General features: G+C 44.7%; 1 protein-coding gene across 2 annotated transcripts in view; it reads left to right on the forward strand.

Annotated features, from left to right (window-relative positions):
* Positions 1–22,942, forward strand: part of TBC1D31 (TBC1 domain family member 31) — a 1,687,314-nt gene that overhangs the window by 202,643 nt on the left and 1,461,729 nt on the right. For both annotated transcript variants that reach the window (XM_069621570.1, XM_069621571.1), the window contains exon 4: positions 14,373–14,551. In XM_069621570.1, the coding sequence (XP_069477671.1) occupies positions 14,373–14,551 (179 nt within the window). The remainder of the gene's footprint in view (positions 1–14,372; positions 14,552–22,942) is intronic.

Below are 22,942 nucleotides of genomic sequence, written 5' to 3' on the forward strand. Positions count from 1 at the left end.
ATACAACATTAAGAAATTAATGAAAAAGCCAAACAGTTTCAATATGACATGACTACATGTGCTTCAAACCATTATTCAAAACCCAGTGTCCCAACCGCGGGCAAACCCTATTCCCCCGACAACTATAAGCCTAATGCATTCTCCTGGTGTTCCAGCCAAACTTAAATGAATATTGAGCCACTAGAGCTAAAAATCCACACCAGCAATCTAAACCACGCTCCCCCACTCGAGAATTAATCTAGAATGTACCCAACCTATAGTCTGTTCAAGCCCTAGCTCAGTAACGTATTGCATACCTAGACTATTAGGATGAATTGGCCAACCAGAAAAGAAATTGAACGTTAGCAGATACTATAGCAATAGGATGAGCGAATCACATACCGACAATCATGTAGTGCAGCAGGAATTACAAAACATCTGAAAAATCAGTAGACTACCATAACCACATTACAATGAGAAGGGGATGGGTAAGTAATAACACACAATTCTCTTATCCCCTATCCACCCAAACATCCCCCACACGTTACATTAGACCAGTAACACGAGAGCCCAAGGGAATTTGAACCAGCGGGACCGTAGAGACTAAAACAGGAAGCCTGTTTCTTTGAACAGCCTGATCTGAATATCCAGTACTCTATCACAGGGCTATAGACCAAACATCGCAATTGCTCCCCTCTGGTACATACATACCAGATGGCTGCTGAACTAGCTTCCCGCTGGCCAATCTCTCCCCTTGAATGGCCTCCCCACTCCACCCTATCCCCCCTAGCAAATCAGATCTTGAATATCTGCCAAGCAAAGGGGATACCAAGAGTAACGCCATGCCTGTAGCCAAAACATGCCCACACCCACCGGTGTCTTAAAACAAATCACAGTGACTTCACGTGGTCGAAAAAGGTGCACTCATATACCTATCCCACCCCGTGTATACCCTCCCGTCTGCCCCATCAAGTCAGAGTCTAAATCTCAGCCCGTCGCTGTGGACAAATACAAATACACTGTTCAGAGATTATTAAAATATGGCTGGGATGCAGTACAAATCGCTTGTTGAATGTGCCTATATCCAGGTTTAAGCACCTGCATCACCCCACACCAGCCGCTTCCTAATTCAGGAATAGGAAACACGTAAAAAAGAAAAATGTACATTAATATAGCATTACCAATTCGAAGAATAGAAACAGCTTATCTGCAGCAAAGTACATAGACAGCCCACCTGAATGATATTTCAGTCCCAAAAACTCCTTCCTGCCCCAAACATGAATGAACACATAATGTATTGAATACCAGCGCACCAGAGAGAAGCACCGGTGAATCACCGCTTTGCACCGGACTCTGTTCACTGAACATTGGACTGTGATTCATCTCTGCTGCCACTTTAAACCTGCTTCGAATCCAGGAAGTCGCGCTCACCAGCGAGAAGCACCGGTGAAGCACCGCTTTGCCGCTTCGTCGCGGCGACGTGCGGTGCGACACCGGTGCTGGGTTTTGTTCTCTACGCTACTGCTATCTGCTCTCTGGGAAGAGACAAGTTAGTTGGGCGGTAGAAGTTGGAAACAGTAGGAGTCTCCAAGTGAACCTTTTGCTATTTGTCCTAATATGAATATGCCCATCTTTACACTGCGGATAGGAATGCCAGTGCTTTCCCCTAATGTGTTTGAGTGCCCTAGAACCATCACTAAAAAACGTACTACATCATATAAAAGCTTTTATGTTGCAAAGAATTGTTCCACTCCGAAACGCGTCCAGGAGACAGTCCTGAATGTTGCTGTGAAGGGGCCGGGAGCTTGCGATATCCGTGACTTCTTCCCAGCTAAAGTGATAGGGGTGTTTAATACTCCGCCGCCCACGGTTTGTTCTGGAACCCAAAGCCTGACTGTCAGCGGGGGAGGGGGAGCGGGAGTGGATTGCGTTATTGTTGATCAACCCAAGTATGAAGTCTCAGGAAAAGGCTTCTGTGCAGACAATAAGGCGGCTCGGGGGTGGCGGTGTCTTCAGTTGCCACCTCAATCAGTGGGAGTTTTTCTATAGCTTCCACTGATTTTGCCATGATTGACCTGGAGTCCATGCACATGGATTATTCATCCCAAACCCTATCGGAAAAATTGTCGTTTTCCCCAAATATGTGTACCGCTGTCAGTCCATCTAGATCTGACATTTCTGCCTCTATTCTGTTCCCCACGCCAGGCAATTGAGGCAGGGAGAAGATGAGTCTCATGCACTTGGAGAAAAGAGAGTGGTGAACCTAGCTTTTGAAGCAATGAATACCACCATGAATACGTTAGTCAAATTATTTGACTCACATAAATGACAAAATCACAGCACAGAGTGCGCAGATAGCATCCATCTTAGCTTGGCAGACTATGCCTAGAGCTTTGGGGGAAATTGAAAGTGGTACTCAAAAAACAGTAGCACTGTGTCCGTTAAGAGCAACCACCATTGACCGTGCCTCCTCCCCCATAAGGGAACTCTATTCTAACCATCTTTGTGAGCCTTGTCCAACTTTGGCAGAGAGATTTGTTGTCCCTCTATTCCCAGAAGTCATTACCGATCCTTTTGTGTCCCCCAATGAATTTTCTCAGTAGAGGGCACTGCGCATCGACGTCCGTTGAGTTGGTGTCCCTCGACCGCCACCGTATCAGCGCCGACGTCACCATGCCCATAAATAGCCACACGCAGCGTCCGTTGTTCAGTTCCGTTTTTCCACGCTTCGTGGTGCCTCGGAATATCGTTGCTCAGTTCTTCAGTCAAATATACTTCATTATTTCTCGAGAATACCGACTCGTACTCGATGGCTTCCTCATCCGAACCGACGACTCCACGGTCCGGCTTCAAAAAATGTCGAGACTGTGGAAAGAAAATGTCGTTGACGGATCCTCACATGATCTGTTTGTGGTGCCTGGGAGTCGAGCACCATTGTTCGGAGTGCGAGGACTGCATGTCCATGACGGCGAAAGCCTTGAAGGAGCGTAAGGGGAAGCTCGAGAGAGGTAAGGAATTTAAAATTCTTCGATTCCTCGGCGGAGTCGAGACATTCGTCTCCTCGCCATCACAAAAGACATTCTCGTTCTAGGTCTCTAAGCAGTTCCCATCACTCTTCGAGAGCTAAGCATTCAAAAAAGAGACATCGAAGATCCCCTCCTCGTCGTCTTCTTCCGTTTCCCCGAAAAGGGTCTCCGGCCCCACAAAACATAGCTCTCAGGCTGAGTGGGAGGAATTCAGGAAAAAGATGCTTAGCGTCTTCGAGAAAGCGGCCTCGACCCCCTTGAAGACTGCTGAGGGTGATACTCTGGGTGAAAGACCCGAAAAATCAAAATGCAGCGAGTCGCAGCACCCGTCGAAAGAAGCTACTCGAGAGCGTCACGAACCCTCGAGTAAAGGCAAGGTTGCGTCTTCGCCGTCGTCGAAAATCCCTTCGACACATAGATCTGCAAACCCACGGCCACCCCACAGCCAGTGGCCATACGCAGAGCCTCGATCACGAGAATGTCATCGACAACCTCGAGTAGAATTCCGATACTCTCGAGTTCCTTGAGGCCTCTACCAACTTTCTCGACGCCTTTTTCGATTGCTTCGAAGCCTTTAACGTCCGCGTCGACTACGTAGACGTTTTCTCAGCCAATTATGACGAATTTGGCCCCTTCTGCTCTGGAAATGGGATTTATACCATTTCCAAGATCTGATCATTCCAGAGCCTTAGCATCTATTTATGAAGAAGGGGAGAATTCGGATCAGGAGATAACTTTTGAGTTGCAGGGATCTGCAACTCCTATACCAGAGGAATTTACCTCTGAGGAAAGTAGGTTTAAGGACCTCCAAGAATCCTTACATGAAGCAAGTGGGTTGGACACTTCCCCAGAAGTGGAATTTGCCAAACCAGACCTAGGGGAACATGCCGAAACCCCTTACAGAACCTTGATGGCAAGGATAATAGAGTTTATGGGGTGGTCTACACCCTTGCCTGCTTTTCAGCAAGACAACCTCACAGACATTTTGGTTAAAGGTCCACAGGGGGATCCTGTGGTGCCATTTCATGCGGCATTACAAAGGAAAATATTGGCAAACTGGGAAACCCCTGAGGTTATCCTGGCGGTTAACAAAAAACGATCAGCCAAGTATAGGGTGTCTGCTGCTGACCCTGAATATTTATCCAGACACCCAACTCCGGAGAGTCTGGTTGTGCAGGCAGCAACTTCATCAGGTAGTAAATTGGCTTACCCTACTGTTCCACAGGACAGGGATGACAAGAGATATGATTCTATGGCCAAAAAAGTATTTTCTGCATGTAGCATGGTGTTGAAATCCATCAATGCTACTTGTAAGCTCGCATGGTTCAGCCACACACTTTGGGAGTGTGCTTCATCAGCGGCTGACTGCCTCCCAGAGGGAGAAGAAAGGGAAGCGTTTCTAAACATCATTAAGGATGGTAAAGACGCAATGTGCGAATCCCTTCAAACTGGCATCGATTCTGCTGACAGCATCAGCAGGGCCATGGCGGCAAGTACAACAACCAGGAGATTTGCTTGGTTGCGGAAGTCTGGTTTTGCTCCAGATGTGCAAGGCAGACTCTTGAATATGCCCTTTGACGGCTCTTCCTTGTTTGGTAAGAAGGCGGATGACAGTTTAGAAAAGCTTCAAACATCAAAGGCAGCAGCAAAATCCCTGGGAGCTGCAATCCGTCAGACACCATATTGCCCTTCAGCAACCTCTTGGAGAGGTAAGTCCTTTCACTTCTATTCCGCATTCTGAAGAGGCAGAGGACAGCCGGTTCAAAGGGGTCCGAAAAAATTCACCCGAGGTGGACGGGTTAAAAATACAAAAGCCGCAGCAGCAGCAGGTACATGTTTACCCTCGACATCTGCATCATCCGCATCCAAACCGCTCTGAGGACTCTCCTCACAAGACACCAGTAGGGGGCAGGTTAACTCAACATCTGATGGAATGGCAGGCTATTACGTCAGATGCTTGGGCATTGGAGACAGTTGCCCAAGGTTACTGCCTGCCTTTTCTACGCATCCCTCAGAGTCATCCACCGGGGAACAGCTCTCTATAAGTTCCAGATCCGCTCCTCTTGCAGGAAATTGTAGACCTGCTAGAGAAAGGTGCCATAGAACCGGTACCTGTAGCGGAGAGGAACAAGGGCTGGTACTCCCCCCCCCTACTTTCTCATACCTAAGAAAGACGGAGGACTGAGACCTATCTTGGACTTATGAGAATTGAACAAGTTCCTCAGGAAGGTCAAGTTCAAGATGGTAACTCTCCCTCAGATTCTTCAGGCCCTCCAGCTCCAGGACTGGCTGGTATCTCTGGACCTCCAGGATGCTTATTTCCATGTGCCAATCCATCTCAAACACAGGAAATACCTGAGGTTTGCAATTGGCAGCTCTCATTATCAATTTCGAGTTCTGCCATTTGGGCTGACCTCTGCCCCGACGGTCTTCACCAAGTTAATATCGGTAGTGGCGGCAAGTCTAAGGAGGGGAGGGATTCACGTCTACCCCTACCTGGATGATTGGCTGATCAGGGCTGTATCTTCAGAACAAGCTCAGAGCCAGCTAGATTATGTCCGCCATTTCCTTCACAAATTGGGCTTCTCCCTCAATTTAAAGAAGTCACAGATGATGCCATCACAGAGACTCCAGTTCATCGGAGCGGTCCTGGACACTTCTCTGGGAAAAGCCTCGCCACCAGAGGTGAGGGCTCAAGATATTCTGCAGATGGTCACCAAGTTTCAAAATGCCCAACATCTCCCAGCCTTTGACTTTTTGAGGTTGCTAGGCCTCATGGCATCCTGCATCTTCCTTGTGCCAGAGGCTCGCCTGAGAATGAGATCTCTCCAGTGGGCACTAAGAACCCAGTGGTCGCAGTTCTCAGAAAAAATGACAGATCTTCTTCGGATTCCGGACAAGGTAGCCCGAGACCTTCAATGGTGGGCTTATCGAAAGAACATTTTGAAAGGAGAACTGTTTTGGCAACCATGGCCGGAGATAACAGTAGTCACGGATGCCTCACTCGCGGGGTGGGGAGCCCATGCTAACAACTTGACCATCAGCGGCCGTTGGTCTCCATCGGAGTCCAGCCTACACATCAACCTATTGTAGCTGAGAGCGATCAGACTAGCGCTGAAAGCTTTCCTGCCAGCAGTACAGGGGAAAAAATGTCCTGATAATGACGGACAACACAGTGGCCATGCACTACCTCAACAAAAGAGGAGGCATGGGATCACTGCCACTGTGCAGAGAGGCAATGCAGCTCTGGTTTTGGGCAATTCAAGAAGGAATCTTTCTATCGGCAGTTCACCTAGCCGGAGAGAAGAACTTGACGGCAGACGCTCTGAGCAGGCAGGGCACAGTCTCCCACGAGTGGGAACTAGCTCAGGAAGTCCTTCAGGAGATCTTCGCCCTTAGGGGAACCCCTCAAGTGGATCTGTTCGCCACCAGTACCAACAGGAAGTGCGATCTGTTTTGTTCAAGGGAATTTCCCCCGAGAGGAGCTCTAGGGGATGCGTTCGTAGTGGACTGGGAGTTTCCACTCCTGTACGCGTTTCCACCAGTCCCCGTCATTCCTCAAATGATCAGGAGGTTGAGAAGATTCCGGTGGGCCAGGAGAACGTGGTACCCGGACCTTATGGACATGTCCATCTGCCCTCCAATTCGCCTTCCACTCAAAGAGAATCTTCTCTCGCAGAAGGGAGGTCAGGTTCTCCATCCAGACATCGGAACCCTCAACCTTCACGCTTGGCTTCTGAAAGGTTGAGATACAAGGATTGGGACCTCCCTGATGACGTCATGGAGGTGTTGCTTTCAGCCAGAAGGCCAGCAACAAAGTCTTTATACCGCTGCCGTTGGAACAAGTTTTGCAGCTGGTGTAGAGAAGAGAATATCGACCCCTTTTCGTGTGGTACACCAACGGTGTTAGCCCTTGATAGTGCCAACTTGAAGGCCTGAATTTGCCAAGTAGAGTAGAAAGGATATCTCGCAGCGCTATCAATCTTCAAGCGCACTGCAGAGGAGCCATCGTATTTCAAATTACCCTTAGTAATACAATCCTCCAAGACCATTCCAAGTTCCCTTATGGGGCTTAAATTTTGTCTTAAATTTCCTGATGGGTACTCCTTTCGAACCACTCCACTCTTTTTCGTTAAGATTTCTCACCCTTAAAACTGTCTTATTAGTGGCACTAACATCTGCTAGAAGGGTGAGTGAATTACAAGCTCGATCTTGTAAACCCCCTCATACAATTTTTCATAAAGAAAAAGTTGTCCTACAGGTGTAGCCTAATTTCCTCCCAAAGGTGGTTTCTGAATTCCACATCACTCAGAAAATTACCTTACCTTCATTCTATCCTCTTCCCCATCCGGGGAAAGAGGAAGAAAGGCTACACAGGCTGGACCCAAGGAGGGCTTTAAGCTTTTTCATCAGTAGACTTGCTAGGATTAGGCAAGCAGACCAACTGTTAGTAGGTTACTCAGGGCACAAATTGGGACTACCGATAACAAAACAGACCATTTCCAGATGGATTATTTTGGCGCTTCTGGAATGTTAAAAACTAGCAGGGAAAGAGCCTCCTCAAAATCGTAGGGCTCATTCAACCAGGGGTATAGCAGCCTCTTCGGCCCCCCAAAGAGGGGTTCCGGTTCGAGACATATGTGCGGCTGCCACATGGTCGTCCGCACATACCTTCACAAGATTTTACAACCTGGATTCCTCCTCTAGTCAAGAGACTAGGTTTGGCAAAGCCGTATTACATTCTGTTCATTCCTAAAGGGAAACATGGCGTTTTTACTCCCACCTCCAATTACACACCACTGCTATGGGAGTCTATCAAAGATGAGGAATACGTCGGAGGACACAATCCCTTCGAAGAACAAGTTACTTCTTACCTGGTAACGTTCTTTTGATGGGATGTTCCTCCGACATATTCCTTATCGCCCCTCCCATCCATCCCTGCAGTAATACTTCCCTTGTGGTTGCAGTTTACGCTCCTTCAAGGTCAATAACCAATTCATGCATGACTCATCTTATGCTACTAAATGGAACTGAGCAACGGACGCTGCGTGTGGCTATTTATGGGCATGGTGACGTCGACGCCGATAAGGTGGCGGACGAGGGACACCAACTCTACGGACGCCGATGCGCAGCGCCCTCTACTGAGAAAAGTTTTTCCGACGCCAGCAAGCTGGAGACGAATTATCAAAGATAAGGAATACGTCGGAGGAACATCCCATCGAAAGAATGTTACCAGGTAAGAAGTAACCTGTTCATCTTTGCCAAACCATCCAAAGGAGCTTCTGGACGGAACCTTAAAAAGAATGGGGGGCTGTCTCAAATGGTTGGTAACTCTGGTGATGTTCCAATGCCAAAGTCTAAAAATGTAAAATCTAAAAACATTCGGACTTCTGGCTCCACTAAACAATTTTAGAAGGAATATTCAAAGCTTTAATAAAGTGTCTCAGTGGTCACAGCAGAAGTTGTAAAGAAAGAATATGTGGAATTAAACAACATAAAAAGAGTCCAATAGGGGCTAGTTAATCTAAAACCAGTCAGAGAGCCGTTTGCTCCCCTAGATAATCTTGTAGAGGCGTTACGGCTCGATTCTAAACCCGCACTAATGCCAAGCTTGAATGAAGGGCCCCAAGTTGTTCCTGAGACTTTCAAGAACCGCACTATGCCTATGGGAACTGGTGATAGGCGGGAAGAAATTAGAAGGGAAGTGGACGCCTATATGGCTAGGTTTGTGCAGTTGCCCAGCGTAGGTGCCCCTAAAATTATGCCCAAAACGGTGACCTTCTGTGACCTGGGGTTAGGCTCTACAGCCTTCAAATCAAATGGACCCTGTCACAGTTAAAATACAAGTCAGCCAAAAATGGCGGTGAGGCAGAGCCATCAAACTGCTGTGCATCATTAGATATGCTCTGACTCAAACCTAATAGTGGTCGAGGGGTCTTCGGTGTTGGAGAAGTCTGACTCCTTTGAGGGGAGGGGTGATGAAATTGTTCAATTACTTCAATCCCTTCTCCCCAAACAACCATCAAAATCATCAGTGCATGAAACGCCAAAAGCACAAGTCCACAAGCAATCTTCTAAAAAAAACAATGATGGATATGAAACAAGATACACATGCAAACACACTAATTCTTGGTTGTCGTCGTGACCCATGTCCTCAATATTTGTTAAATAGGCATAGTGTTTTGGAAATGTTTTCCGACATTACACAATTGGAGGACATAGGAACAGCGGACATTGAACAAATTGAATTTCTGTCCGAGAATGTTTTAACTACTATTTGTCTGAAATTGCGGTCGAGGTTGGTGCGCAATATCATTTGGGCTGCCTAAAACCAATTGTTTGAGCTGGGTTTTGTCTTATTGTTGGGCCCCGTTGGGAATGAAAAGGTGGAGATAGGTGTTGATGCTAAGCTGGTTACAAGCAATGATATGGTTTGTGCACAATCAATGCAATCTCAATGTGTCTGCAAGTGTGTGACAAAAAGCAAACTAATGCAACAGAGTGAGATGGCTGTGGTAAAGCTTGCATTGTGGAATATACGTGGGCACTCACATTTGTTTAATAACCAAAACTCTAAGCTAAACAACTATGATATTATTTTAATGCAAGAAATCTGGTTGACCATATCCCCAATTTGGCATAATCCCATCATGCATTTTACCCCTGCTTTGCGAGGTGAAAAAGGCCGCCCGATGGTGGGTTTGATTACCTGCATTAAAACTAGCCCTGCACTTAAAATGTTATCCACTTTTTCACCAAATCCCTTTATGCAATTGACCATAATTTCCATACATACCACTCTGTACGCATTGGTCAATATTTATTGGAATACGCAGGGGGTTGATGACCTGAAATATTTCAATGATCTTGCCAGCTTGCTTGAGCGTGTCACCATGCTTCCGGATGTGGTTCACACGGTGTTAGCTGGAGATCTTAATTTGCATTTGTTTTCAGCTGGGAAAGTTGGTGAATCTATCAGACAGACAAAATAGAAACATATAATGTCTTCGCGTCGTCTAATAATGCTAAATGGATCTTGTAAGGGGGAGAGCCTGCCTCATTTCACTTGGCATTGTGGGCAAGCTCATCCTCTAATATGCTCCTCCTCAACCTAATTAAGAGCAAGTATGCTGGATGCAAGCAGAATCTATACATAGCGTTCGTTGACTTCAGTAATGCGTTCGATTCTGTTGATCGCCAGTTGCTGTTTGGGAAACTCGAGCAATATGGCTGTCCTGAATCTTTACTTGCACTTATTAAACTATTGCACACCAACACCTCCATCCAAGTTAGACTGTCCATGGATGGCACACCCTCCTCCCCGATTCCAACTTATCGAGGTCTTAAGCAGGGGTGTATTTTGTCATCGACAATATTTAACCAGTTTTTGTTGGACATAGGCACGAACTTCGTAGACACAAATTGGGCACACAGAAAATCATTTGGTTGTTGTATGCGGATGATCTTGTCTTATTGTCGTGTACACCGTGTGGGTTGCAAAATCTGTTGAATAAACTACAAACTTATGTGTGTGAGAATCATCTCACCATCAATCTAGCTAAAACGCAAATAGTAACATGCTTATCTAGTGTCAGCAAAAAAACTTCAAATCATAAATGGACTTTAGAAGACCAGGGCGTAGTTAAAGTCCCTTTATTTACAAATATTTAGGTCTTCCATTTACAAGGTTGCAAAATGAGCAGATCTACTCGGCTCTCTTGGATGCAAAATTGTGCACTTTAATCTCCCAAGCAACCATAGTGCTGTACAGATATGGGAAATTTACGCTAAAACACATCTTAAGCTTTTATCAACAAAAAGTTGTTCCAATCATTAATTATGGAGCTGAAACAAGATAACCAAAAGAAAGGGCATTTTGGGATCATCATGAAGCTCTCTTTTGGAAAACTGTCTTAAAGCTCCCTAAATGTTCTCCACTACCTTTGATTCGTAATGAATTGGGAACTGTGTCTATGCATTGTCAAGTAGTTTGGAAGTTTTGTTCGCTGTACAGGAAATGTATCATAAGTGCTAATGTGCCAAATGTGTTGCGTATTCTTGCAAATCACATATTAATTCCCTGTACTGCCTTTGCTAAAAAATGGAATAACTATGTGTTAGAGGCCCTTGCTAGTGCTGACATTTCTCTTGAACTTTTATTGTTGAATCCAAACAAAGCCAGATTGAAACTGCACCAAGCAGATTGGATACACACTCGTAGTCGATGCTTGGCTTATGTGGATGGCGTTTCTTTAATGCGGGTCCATAAAAAACTTTGTACTATGGAATCCTATCTAGTGAAATGTCTGTCGCACTGTTATAGATCACAAATGTTACGCATTCGGTTAAACTTGTGTGCTACTAGACGGGTTTTACGAAGAAGACGGATTATTCCCAAAGATGAAACATATTGCTGCTATTCTAAGGATGTCCGACAAACTGAAACATTATGTCACCTGGTTGTTGATTGTCAAGCCCTGAGAGCAATCCGCGAACATATGTTTAAGATGTACAGCCTTCTTTTATTACCTCATTCCAGCGAGGAAATTTGGGCCTATCTTCTATCTAATGCTAAAATCTCCATTCTAATAGCATTGGTTCAATTTGTCAATGTAGTTATTCCTCCTTGCTCACTGTGAACTTTAACCTGTTAATTTTATGTACCTATGGGTTTTTGTCCCCCCTCAATTGCTTATTGAATGATGTGCTTAAGTAGATCTAGTTGTTGAGCAAGGAAGAGGCAATTTGCCTGTTATTAGGGGATCAAAGCATATTGATGTTTTCTTTTTACCTTTTTGTTTATATTTGTATGTGTTATGTCATTGTAAGTAATGAAATGATGTTGATCACAAATATGTATTGATGAATTTCTTAATTGTTTAACCAGATATGTATGGTGTAATGTCAATAATTTTGTAAGGTTGATATTTTCAGCCAACCAAAATAAAAAAATGAAAAAATAAAAATACCAGCGTATAAATCAGCTTCCTCAGGAAATTAGTACGTCAAACAAAGGTATAGAACCGAAATATAAATTAATTGCATCACATATCTCTTCTATTCATTCCGGCAGTCAGAACAGTTAGCATAGATCCATTTAACTGCTGTCCCCATTTACCAAAAGATCTGCTCATGGTCTGACATGGATAGGATACGGTGACATCACATCCCTATCAGAGCCCAGTGACATTGTAGTTTTATCCCATCCATCGTAGCATTGAAAGAGTCATACTGGACTAATGCCGGAGTATGAAGCGAACCGGGCTAAAAACAAAATCAAACTGGTTCAGGGCAACCATCAGTGGAGTCTCTCCAGCCGCCATAAAATCAAGGTGGAAATATCACTCAGGAACAGTGAAAAACCATGTGAGATTACATTGAAGTCAGCGTGTCTACGAAGTTGGACACAAAGCAGAGGGGGTGGCCTGATCTGATCGGCAGAAGCGTAACAATTGAATCTCAGTCTTCAGTTAGCACCACACAATGTGCGCCTCCACGAACGTACATGCTTGATTGATTGATTGTTTTCTTATTATTTTTTGCTTATTCATTTTATTGTACCGTTCCCTGTTCTCTGTACAGCGCTATATAAAAATCAATAAATACAAATGCAAGTACACAAACCTGCATCCCCAATGGGCCAGACCAGGCTGGGAAAGAAAAATGCCCCCAACCTTGCGTGGCCTTTGGGCATGTGCGCAGGGGTACTGAAAACTGTCAAAGGGAATCCACGTTTCCTTGTACAGTTAAAGCAAGTCCAGGATCGCTACCTCAGCTGCTTGCTTCAGCCGAGCGAGCACTCATTGTTTTCATGAGTCTGGCTTGGCTTGTCCATAATGGGTGGTGTCTTGACACCCCAATGCCCATTGTGGACAAAACCGCCTGACTCACTAAGGCCCTGGTTTTATAGTTCTCTGCACTGGAATAAATCGGGAGATGCCCATGACCATCTTGGATTTACACCTGCTTCTTTATACCAAATTAAAATAGTCTAAAGGTAGAGCAAACCTAGAGATGCATCTCTCATCTCAAAGATGCTCGTATGAACCCTTGATTCACAAACATTTTCTCAGGGCATCTTGGAGGAGCACCAGGCATCTCCTACATTTGCTTCAGTTTAAGGCTTTGTGAATCCGGAACATGTAGCAAGATTATCAAAACTTCCCCAAGCCTACAAATCCTTCAGCATTAATGGACATATAATCCCTATTGCCTCCACCATCAAAACCCTTGCCGTCTACCTTGATTCCACCCTCAACATACGCGCCAAACCAATCACATTGCATCCACCTCAGGCTACGTCAACAAGCTGATCACCGCCAGTAGACCCTTCCTGTCACCAAAAAACCGTCTCAAAGTTGCTTGGGCACTCATCTGCTTAAAACTTGACTACTTACAGCAACTCACTATTCTGTGGCACATCCTCCAAAAATCTGTGCAAACTCCAATCGGTCCAAAACAACGCTCTGAGAGCTGCTCTTGACATTGGTAAGAGGGACCACTTATCTGAAGCTAGGAGATGCGTTCACTGGCTTCCGGTCAAGGATAGGATCAACTTCAAGACCCTATCAATCACGCACTGCTGTCTCTCCACCAACGTCCCCTCTTAACTGGGAACAATAATCCCCAGACACACAACAAGACCACAACTGACCGCCTACAAACACTGCCTCGTCACTCCCAGATTGAATCGTAAAATCGGGGGTGGGGGGGCGAGCTTCCCCGTCCGTGTCCCCGCACTCTGAAACAAGCTCCCTGTCCACCTGCGTAACGAACCATCCTATGACAATTTCAGAAAGAAGCTCAAAACCTACCCTTTCAACTAAGACTACCCACCCTCCCCCTGTTCCTCTTCCTCTGCTATCATGTCCGATTGTAACCAGCGCCTAGATGCCTTCAGGCTTGGTGCGCTTTATAAATGAATGAATGAATAAATAAATAAAGTAAAACCGAGAAAGCCATGGGAATATCCTGATTTGCACCAATGCAAATCTTTGTGAATCAGACCCTAGAAGTAATTTGTCCAAATTTACAAAGAATTACATCTTAAACCTTATCCTGGAAGTAAAAATACATTCCATTAGCATGTGAGATCTATAATGATTAATAACGTGAATTAGGCCCGAAGAAAAGGGCTCTGCACTGCCGTGGTCAAATAAACCATAGAGACCCTGTTTTAATGAATAATTTTGCGATTTGTTCTGCGTCACTCAACACTAATCTGTAAAGCATTTGCTAGGCATTTGAAATTATATCCTAAAGGTTGAATTGGCAAATACAAATACAAAAAAAAAAGAAATCCTAATGTTTTGGTATTATTTAATCTGTCTTTTCCACTTCGTTACTTCACTCCTATTTGTGTTGCAGATACCAAGGAAATGGTTAGTTGGATGCGAGGCCATGACTCTGCAATCTCATCTATATCTGTTCATGGATCAGGGCGGTATGCAGTCACGACCTCCAGCGACACAGCTCAGCTTTGGGATTTGGATACCTTTGAGAGAAAAAGAAAGCTGAACGTCCGACAGTCTGTCGGAATACAAAAGGTAGACAATAGACATTGAAACATTCTTTAATAGAATCATCATTACTTTGTCTGTGGTTTTGCACCAATCTTTTAATCCTACACAATGACCTTCTGCATGAGTTTTTCTTAATGACCTCTTTTGCACTTATTGTTCTGTAACATGCACTTTCTGTGTAGCTGAATCAATAATTTGTGTAGCGCTCAGATCAATTTGTGGTCTCTGTTCTCATTTCAAATACAGCAAAAGGGAAACGATATTCACAATGGCTCACCCCACTCGCCTTTTCGGCATTACTTATTTGAAGTCTTTTCCTTTGCGCCGGTGTGGTGGTCCAACGGTAAACCCATATTTGCCTTGCTCTGTTTTTCATAGCTAACTCGTTTCATTTTTTGATTGTTTACATTTGTCTAGCAGAGTTTAAATTTGTAAATACGAATATCTTCAAAAACACATTGTTTCATAATGTCCTAAATAACACACTCTCTCTAAATACCATGCATGTATGGACCAACATAAGGACCTTTACAATTATGCATGTAAGAGGAGCGCAGTTATAATTATGAAGGAAAGTTTTATTCATGTTGTTTTAGAGACGAGTTGCACTGAAGGTAGTAGCTCTTAATACCTGTTAATGGTGGAGTAAATAAAGTGAACTGAGGACCCTGTTTTCTACAGTTTATCTAGGAAAGTAAAGCCAGTGAGTATAAATAGACTGCACATCAATTATGAAAACATAGTTTCATTGGATGCATTAGACTTTTTACTAAACTGAGGAGCTCAAAACAGTTGCTGAACCGGTTGAAGTCTAAAGTGCATCCTGAGGATGTTGGCGAAATGTAGAGCAGGTTCTGATGACTTTGGTATACTCATCTACTCCATAATCTGTGAGTTGAAAAAATAGCTGAATAGATGTAATGGCCATCTCAAAATTGGGATGTGATTAGAGCCAGCGCTGGATGTCTTTGTCCATTCACTATTGTGGAATTGATGGGCACTGGGAAATGACTCCTTGATATGTAATTTGTAAATGGCACGTAAACCTCCTACTCCTTGGCACACCTATTTTTAAAAACATATATTTTTTTAGAAAGTGTCCTGGAGTGGTCAGGCATCCTTGATTTCCTTAGTGAAATCGAATCCGAGCTAACAGGCCACCTGAAGGTGTGAAAAGTTTTAACACCATATCTGTTGTTTTGCTTACATAAAGATATTGCAAAACGGAAGTTGATGACTCGAAGGTTATGAATTTACTTTAACCACTGCCAATTGCCCTGGGCAACCCTTCAGACCATTGTTTTTCGGCCTGCTGTGCCGTTACAGAAGGGAAAACACTACATGCAAATCAGTCTTGTTCCCAACAGAAAGGGGCAATACCATCCGAATGGCTTGGCACGATAAAAATGTTGAGCAGACCCAACGCTGCGTAAGACATTGGCAGGTTTTGTGGAAACTATCCATACAATGCAGTGGTCACTTCTGTCACAGTTACAAACAAAATGCAGAAAAGATGTAGCTTTAGTCAGGAGTGATGCAGGCCTCCTGAGTACAGTACATTCTCTCACAGTGGCGAATTGAAGCAGCGCCCCATCATTTTGTCTGAGGGTTCAGAGCCCTAGGAAACTCGCGGAGCCCACCAACTACCTGAAGTACCCCCCAGAACGTGGATGGACTGTTATTCAATGGAGCTTTCATCTCCTCGTGGACATTAACAACCAATCCTTACACCCAAGCCCCCTGAAAAAGCCAAAGCAGTAGACCTTCGATGAAGACGACAGTTCCCAGAAAGCTGAGGGGCTGCAGCGAGCCAATCTGCAAACGATGTCCATTTACCCATAGGTACGTTCATCTAATGAAAAGGGGGAGCTGTGTAGCACGAGCTGCTCACTAGTCATCTGATAGAAAAGATGCAATACTAAGCCTGCAGTCTTTGGTCAACCGTGGAACTGCAACACTTGTTTCCCGGTTGCAAGATTGTGCTTGACACATAAACACTAACCAGTCACTAAGAAACTGTAATTGTTTGATGGATGAAAGGAAGAAACCTGTCTGGCATCTGTCAGGACAAATCGGAATGCCAGAGACCGGTCACCTTAGGAAAAAGGCAAACCCAAGAAAAGATTTCCATTGCTCCAGGGGTATAAAATGGTATGGGGAACGTTTGTAGGTGCCCCAGACATGGAGGAAAACAGACTTGCTCTTAAAAGCTCCTCGAATGGTGTGTATGTCTTGGACCCTGCAGAAAGATTGGGCAGATTGTGGGAGATACACTGAACGCCCCCCCTCGCTCCCCTTGGCAGTGCCCTTCCGTGAGGCTGACAGCTGGATCTCATCCCAACAAACCACAGACTGCCTGGAGGGAAATGGATACCCTGAAACCAGAGCTTTCAAATACCCCATCTCCTTGGGTAAGCGAAAAGAGCAATACCGGGCCCATGGCAGAAGAATAACATTGTCTACCCGACAAGAACCCTTAAGTGGAGGCGGGCAAACTACTCACCTATCTGTGAATCCCATGGTTTGGTGTGGGACAACAGAAGAGATCACTACTGGAAAGAAGACCGTGTATGGCTGGGAGAGACTGGGGCAGGTTGTGGACAAAACACTGCAACCATTAAAAAGCCAAATGTTGAGGGTGAGATTAACTTCTGGACTCGCCCAACCAAGTATAGAGTCCATAAAGTTTATTTTTGGGAGAGCCGTGGCTCTCCACCAGCATACCCCAAGGAGAGAAGGATAAAGCAAAGCACGACTCTTGGCCACAAGGTGTGAACGATTGCCTAAAAAAGGGAATAGAATTTGGGAGGAGGGCCTCAACTTGCCTGAGAATCAAGGCCCCAGATAAAACCATAATGAATCGATAACTGTGGTAGGAAGGGGAGATCTGATCTGCTACCTGATGAAAAGCGTCACAGGAGGGAGGAGAAATACTCCTCTAGCAACCAACACGTTCCCTAATGGGTAATTTGGGGTTGGGCTAATACCCGAGCCATAGTGTAAAGGGCATTGATGGCCCTTTTTGATCCCAGAACTTGAAAGTGGGCAGTAAAGAGAGCACTATGGATTTGGTGTACTTGAAGAACCCGCTTTGATTTATACTAGTACAAGTGGGATTTATAAGACCATTTTGGACTTTTATGTTGGCCAAGTGTATGGACTTTGTGTTTTAGCAGAAGGGTAGCCTTGGGACTAAGATTTAAGATTAGGTTGAAACATTTGGTTAGCTGTTGTTTATTTTAGTTGAATTCGATTGGTGCATCCCCAGAGGGACAGACTTGTTAAGAAAAGGATGTTGCATCTGTGAAGGTCTGTGGTTGTGAGGACCACGTAAGCAGTGATTAGCCACATTTCATCCACCTCAGAAGGCAGCTTTCCCACGCTCAACGAGTCCATTCACATAACTTGCTGTGCCCAATAAAAGATTTTTTGTAATGCTTTGTTTGTGAAACATTAGAGCTCTGTGTGGCTCTCCCACATAAAGTGCACTATAACCGCATTGATGCTATTGCTGTCATCCATTTTATATTATTGCTACTGTGATTTTATGGCACCGGTGCGAAGTAAAACAAAAGTACAAACAAAGTGGTCCTATTCATTTACTGAGCTCTACGTTTCAAAAAGGTGCCATGCTATCATCCCTCCTTTTCGTGTGCTCTTTAACTGTGTAAAGTGTTCTGTTGGGTGCAGCCCATATTTCGTTTATGTTTAGGTGGGTACTCCAGTGTACTACTTTGGATTATACTGTAGGTGAGCCACTCTTGGCCTGCTGTAAGATGCATGCTGTCCTGTGGCACACATACTCAATCGTATGCCTTGCCTACCCCAACAGTACTCTATTATGTTCTGTGTAAGATTTCGCAAATCTTCCTTATGTTCGAAAATCATACAGCACAATCTCGAACTCTACTGGTCACTGAGGCAGCTGTTGAATTATCAAGCTATACACTGCCATTCTGCCGATGCTGCACCATGTTTGTGTCCGTGGCATATACTACTTAATTTACGTATACAACTCCTGATGGGTCTTGCACTGGCCTTTCTCAAATGGCATGGAAAGCAGAGATATATGCACAAAGGGGTGCACAATTTCAAGTTATAAGCTAGTAGCAACAAATAAGTCACTCACCCTCATTGGTAACAGAACCGTTGTGACACACACACACACACACACACACCCAAAAATGTAAACAGTTGTATACAGGTAAAGCCCTAGGACTGACCTTGACCTGATTAGATTATCACAATCCAGTAGCAAAAGAAGACTCTTTAGTGTCCAGGTGATTTTTAAATGGTTTTTGCAACCCTAGGCCAAGTGGCATTTTGTGCCCCACACCTAACCGTTCCCCTGACTTTACAGGCACAGGTTCCCTTCCCTACTTGAATATGCTTCTGTCTTCTGCACTCAGTCCCCGTGCCAGTCATTGCACAAGCAAAAACAAGCATACAATGACTTCCAAAAACTCAATTTCAATGACAACTGGTTTTAAACAGTAGTTGTATTGCCCTTGAAATTAAGTGGTTGATGTACAAACAAGATTTAGGAAAAGTGTATTGATCATTTAGTCCCTTTAACTGAGGACTTTAAAGTTCTTACCGAAGTGATAGCTGGAAGAAATAGTAAAAGTGGTTTACTTTAGCACATTTCACTAGTAAGGTTAGTCAATATACAATGACTAGCGTAAAGTACCCATGCTCCGCACAGGTTCTGTAGACGGACATGATAACACTCATCAATAGTTGAAAATCAATGATCTTGTAGGTTTCTGTTTAGAGTCACTTATCGCTTGATGTGCTTTGCACTCTCAACTAAACTCCACTGAGAATGGGCGTGTGTGGCTGGCTTACATACCCCTAAGCAGAGGTGGAGGGGAGGCGAGAGTTGGTGTGCTGCAGCATAGTGGGACCTTCTGTGCGCTCTCCCCACTTGTTTCCTCACCCTGGCGTGGTGCAGTGTGTTGTGATTATCTCAGAAATAGTGCCTCCCCAGGGCCTTTAAACGTGGTTTTCGTTTTTGAGTCTAACAGATAACTATGCAAAATGTGGTGCAGATTGGTGGAACGGCATGGAATTGTATAACGGGCAAACTTGCTTTATATATCGAGACGTGGAGATTTCAACACCATATTACGATGGGGGTGCATAGGCATTCTTCCCCCAATGATTCCTTTGTCAAAAGGAGTAGTTCAGTGCTGTTTTATTATCATATTCTAGGGGAAATGAACAACACAAAGTAACTTAACATGGGTGATTGAGGGTACACCTTGTGACCCTAGAAAAGTGGATCTGGCCATATGTCGCATGCACTGAAAAATAAATGTCTGTTTCTCTCATTCCTGCTAACAATAGATGGGCCACGTGCCCAGGATTTAAAAAAAGTGCCACCTGGCCCGCAGCAGAAGATCAATCCATCCCGCACATGCTCAGTAGCAGTAAATAAAGTTGGCACCCAGAGGCCCAGCAATAGATATACCATTCCCACTTGATTATACTGGCATATCCTATCCTGTGTGTTTTAGGAGAACTTAAAATCCATTGCAAAATCAGGACTGCGGGCCTGATCAGTACATCATGACCCACTGTCCTTTGTTCAGTATCAAAGAGAGCCCAATAACACGCTAGCAATTGCTTCTCAAACAGGGTGTATCTATCGCCATCCCAGGGTAATTTGAGACTCCAAAATCCCAAGGCAACCTGCCTTCTGTCTTGCTTTTGCCACAAGTTCCAGTTAGCGTAATTTTCTTGTACAGAAACATTTAATTCCACTTCTCCTGACTTCAAAGGCCACAAATCAAGCACACGCTGCACAGTGTCGTTTTCCATATCAAACGGTCTGTTGTTCCTCTCCCCACTCAAACTTGTACTTCTTTCACGCCACTTTGTAGAGTGGAGCCAACATCTGCCCTAAATGTGGTATATGCGGTCTTCAAAACCCAAAGAACCCTATGAACTGCTGATCTTTTCTTGTCCACAGGACTGGTAAACTGAAGTATCTTTTGCTGAGCTTTCGGCACCATCTCTCGATGCCTATTAGGCCACTGAATTCCCAGAAATACCACAGTCTGAGCTGGCCCTTGAATATTGTTAAGGTTAATCTCCCACCCCTCCGTCTTCAGCCTGTCAATAATTACTTCCAGTTTATCTTGCACACAGCGTTCGTCTTTGCCCTGAATCAAAATATCGTCAATGTAATGCAAGATTTGTATGTCAGGCTTACAGGGTATCTAATCCAAATGTTCTGCCACCAGCCAGTGTCAAATTGTTGGGCTGTGCAAGAACCCCGTAGCCAACATCGTGAATGTATACTGCCGCCCATTCCTAGCAAATGAAAACTGTTTCTGTCACTCCTCGGCAATCGGCACAGAGAAAAAGTCTAACGTAGCATACCAGGTTCCCTCAAACTTTTGTATGTACTCAATCAAGGTTACAGTATCTGGGACTGCAGGGGCTAGAGGGAGAGTGTATTTGTTAATTTCTCTGTAATCCAAAAGAATCTGTGATAACTGCGCCACCTGTAACTGCGCCGATGAACATGTTGATGCCATTTACGGTGCAGCGCAGTGCTCACATAGATCACTTTGCCTGCATCCCCCGACCCGATTCCCCTTCCTTCCTGAATCTCCCCCCACCCCACCTACCTTTATGGCGGCACACCTCTGTGTGCCGCCTACACTCCTCTATCCCTGTGGTGTCCGTTCCTCCCACTAACGTGGGTCAGAGCTGACGCCGCAGGGTGCTTTTCTTTTTTTTCCTTTAACTTTCTTGTCCCTCACTTATCGCAATGGTAAGCGCAGGACACCCGACTCCCGTAACTGCCCCCAAGGAGAGCGGGGTCACCCCCGCAGCCCCTGCTCTGCTTGAGCGCAGTAACCGGAGTCAGTATTTTGTACGCCCCTGAAGTCGTAGTGACATCTGAGGCACACAAATGACGGTGAGATTAAGGTACATTTCCATCCACAGTCATTCCCTACCCCCCCTCCCCCTCTTTCACGGGCCACACCAGGATATTCCAAGCAGTAGTACTTGTACGTAATACACCCACTTCTGCATATTCTTTAATGGTGTCTGAGATGTGGTATTGCTTCATAGATGCATGCTTTGTGGCTAAAGGCACGTGCACCAGAGGGACTTTCAATTTGTCTACAATAACTGGTGTAAAAGTTAATGCGTTCACTCCAAACTGATAAGTTAAACCTCCCAGTCCTAAAGTCAACCCTTCCAGAATTTCAAAACCAATTATTTACTCGGGATCGGGACAATCAAGTCTGTACTGCTGGTGTTTCCTTACCCACAGTCCAGTAATGATCAAGTGTCGACCTTTAAACCTGGAAGGATTTCCATGCATCAAAGAGGCGTCCGCCCGGTATCTTATCAAAGCTTGGAACTCTTGTGGGTTCCCATGCTTCCAAAAAATCTTAACATTAACATGAGGTTGTCTGTCAACTTTTAAACGAGCTAAAGCTGCTGGGGCTTGGCCATAATCCTAGTAAAATTAGAGTAAGTGTACTCAGACTCGAACATTGCGATCACTGTTTTTCTCAAATCGGCATTCAATGGCTTGTGTCGGGAAGAGACTCTCATAGACCCTTGTTCCGGCTCCTCCGAAGATGAAATGTGCCTTTTCAGTTATTGTTTTGATCCCATGTACAGCACTGCCCCCGCCCCTTTTCCCTGGCACTTTCCCCTCCCCTGCCCTTGCGCGAGCTCAATGTCACTTGGCCTAGTAAGATCGCTGTCTCTGTCCTCCCTCTGTTCCCCCTTCCTTTCCTCGTCGCGCCTTGAAACACTTGCGTATAGGCACGTTACAAATGCCATATCATATCAATAGCCAACATAAACATATATTTGTTGCGCAGAGATAACTTGTAGAGGCAAAAATCATGTTAACAGCTGTACGTGCACTTCTTAACCCCTGATCTCTAAACAATGGATAGATATTTGCGCCGCAGTTTCGCATATAGAGGGCATATTAACAAGAAGTATAACAGATCATCGACATCATGTTGATTGCAAGGGCACCTATTCAAACCTTTCCTTTTGTCCTGCATGGTGCCTTTCGTAAAAAAAAGTAGGTTAGATCTTAAGCGAAGGAAGACTATCCTACTTCTTGTATCATTAAACCAAAACATGTATTTTGATGCTCCCAGATCGTTCTTCCTGTTAAGTTAACACACATTGCTTCTTTTATTCGATTCACAAGACTATTTCAATTTGTTTTAACTTGAAAAAGGCCTTGGTCAGGATTTCTGTGGCTGCATCCCCTCCACCTGATTTTCCATAGAAATAATCAACCAGACCAAGCTGTTTTTAAGTCATACGAATATATTTTAGCCATTTTAACTAATATTGTACATCTTTATCCTGAATTAATGACTGTGTCAACGGTAGAGCTGGGTTACCCCAGAGACGGAGCCA

The sequence above is a fragment of the Ambystoma mexicanum genome, chromosome 5q (genome assembly GCF_040938575.1).
Source record: "Ambystoma mexicanum isolate Mex_15411 chromosome 5q, UKY_AmexF1_1, whole genome shotgun sequence".
Taxonomy (NCBI): domain Eukaryota; kingdom Metazoa; phylum Chordata; class Amphibia; order Caudata; family Ambystomatidae; genus Ambystoma; species Ambystoma mexicanum.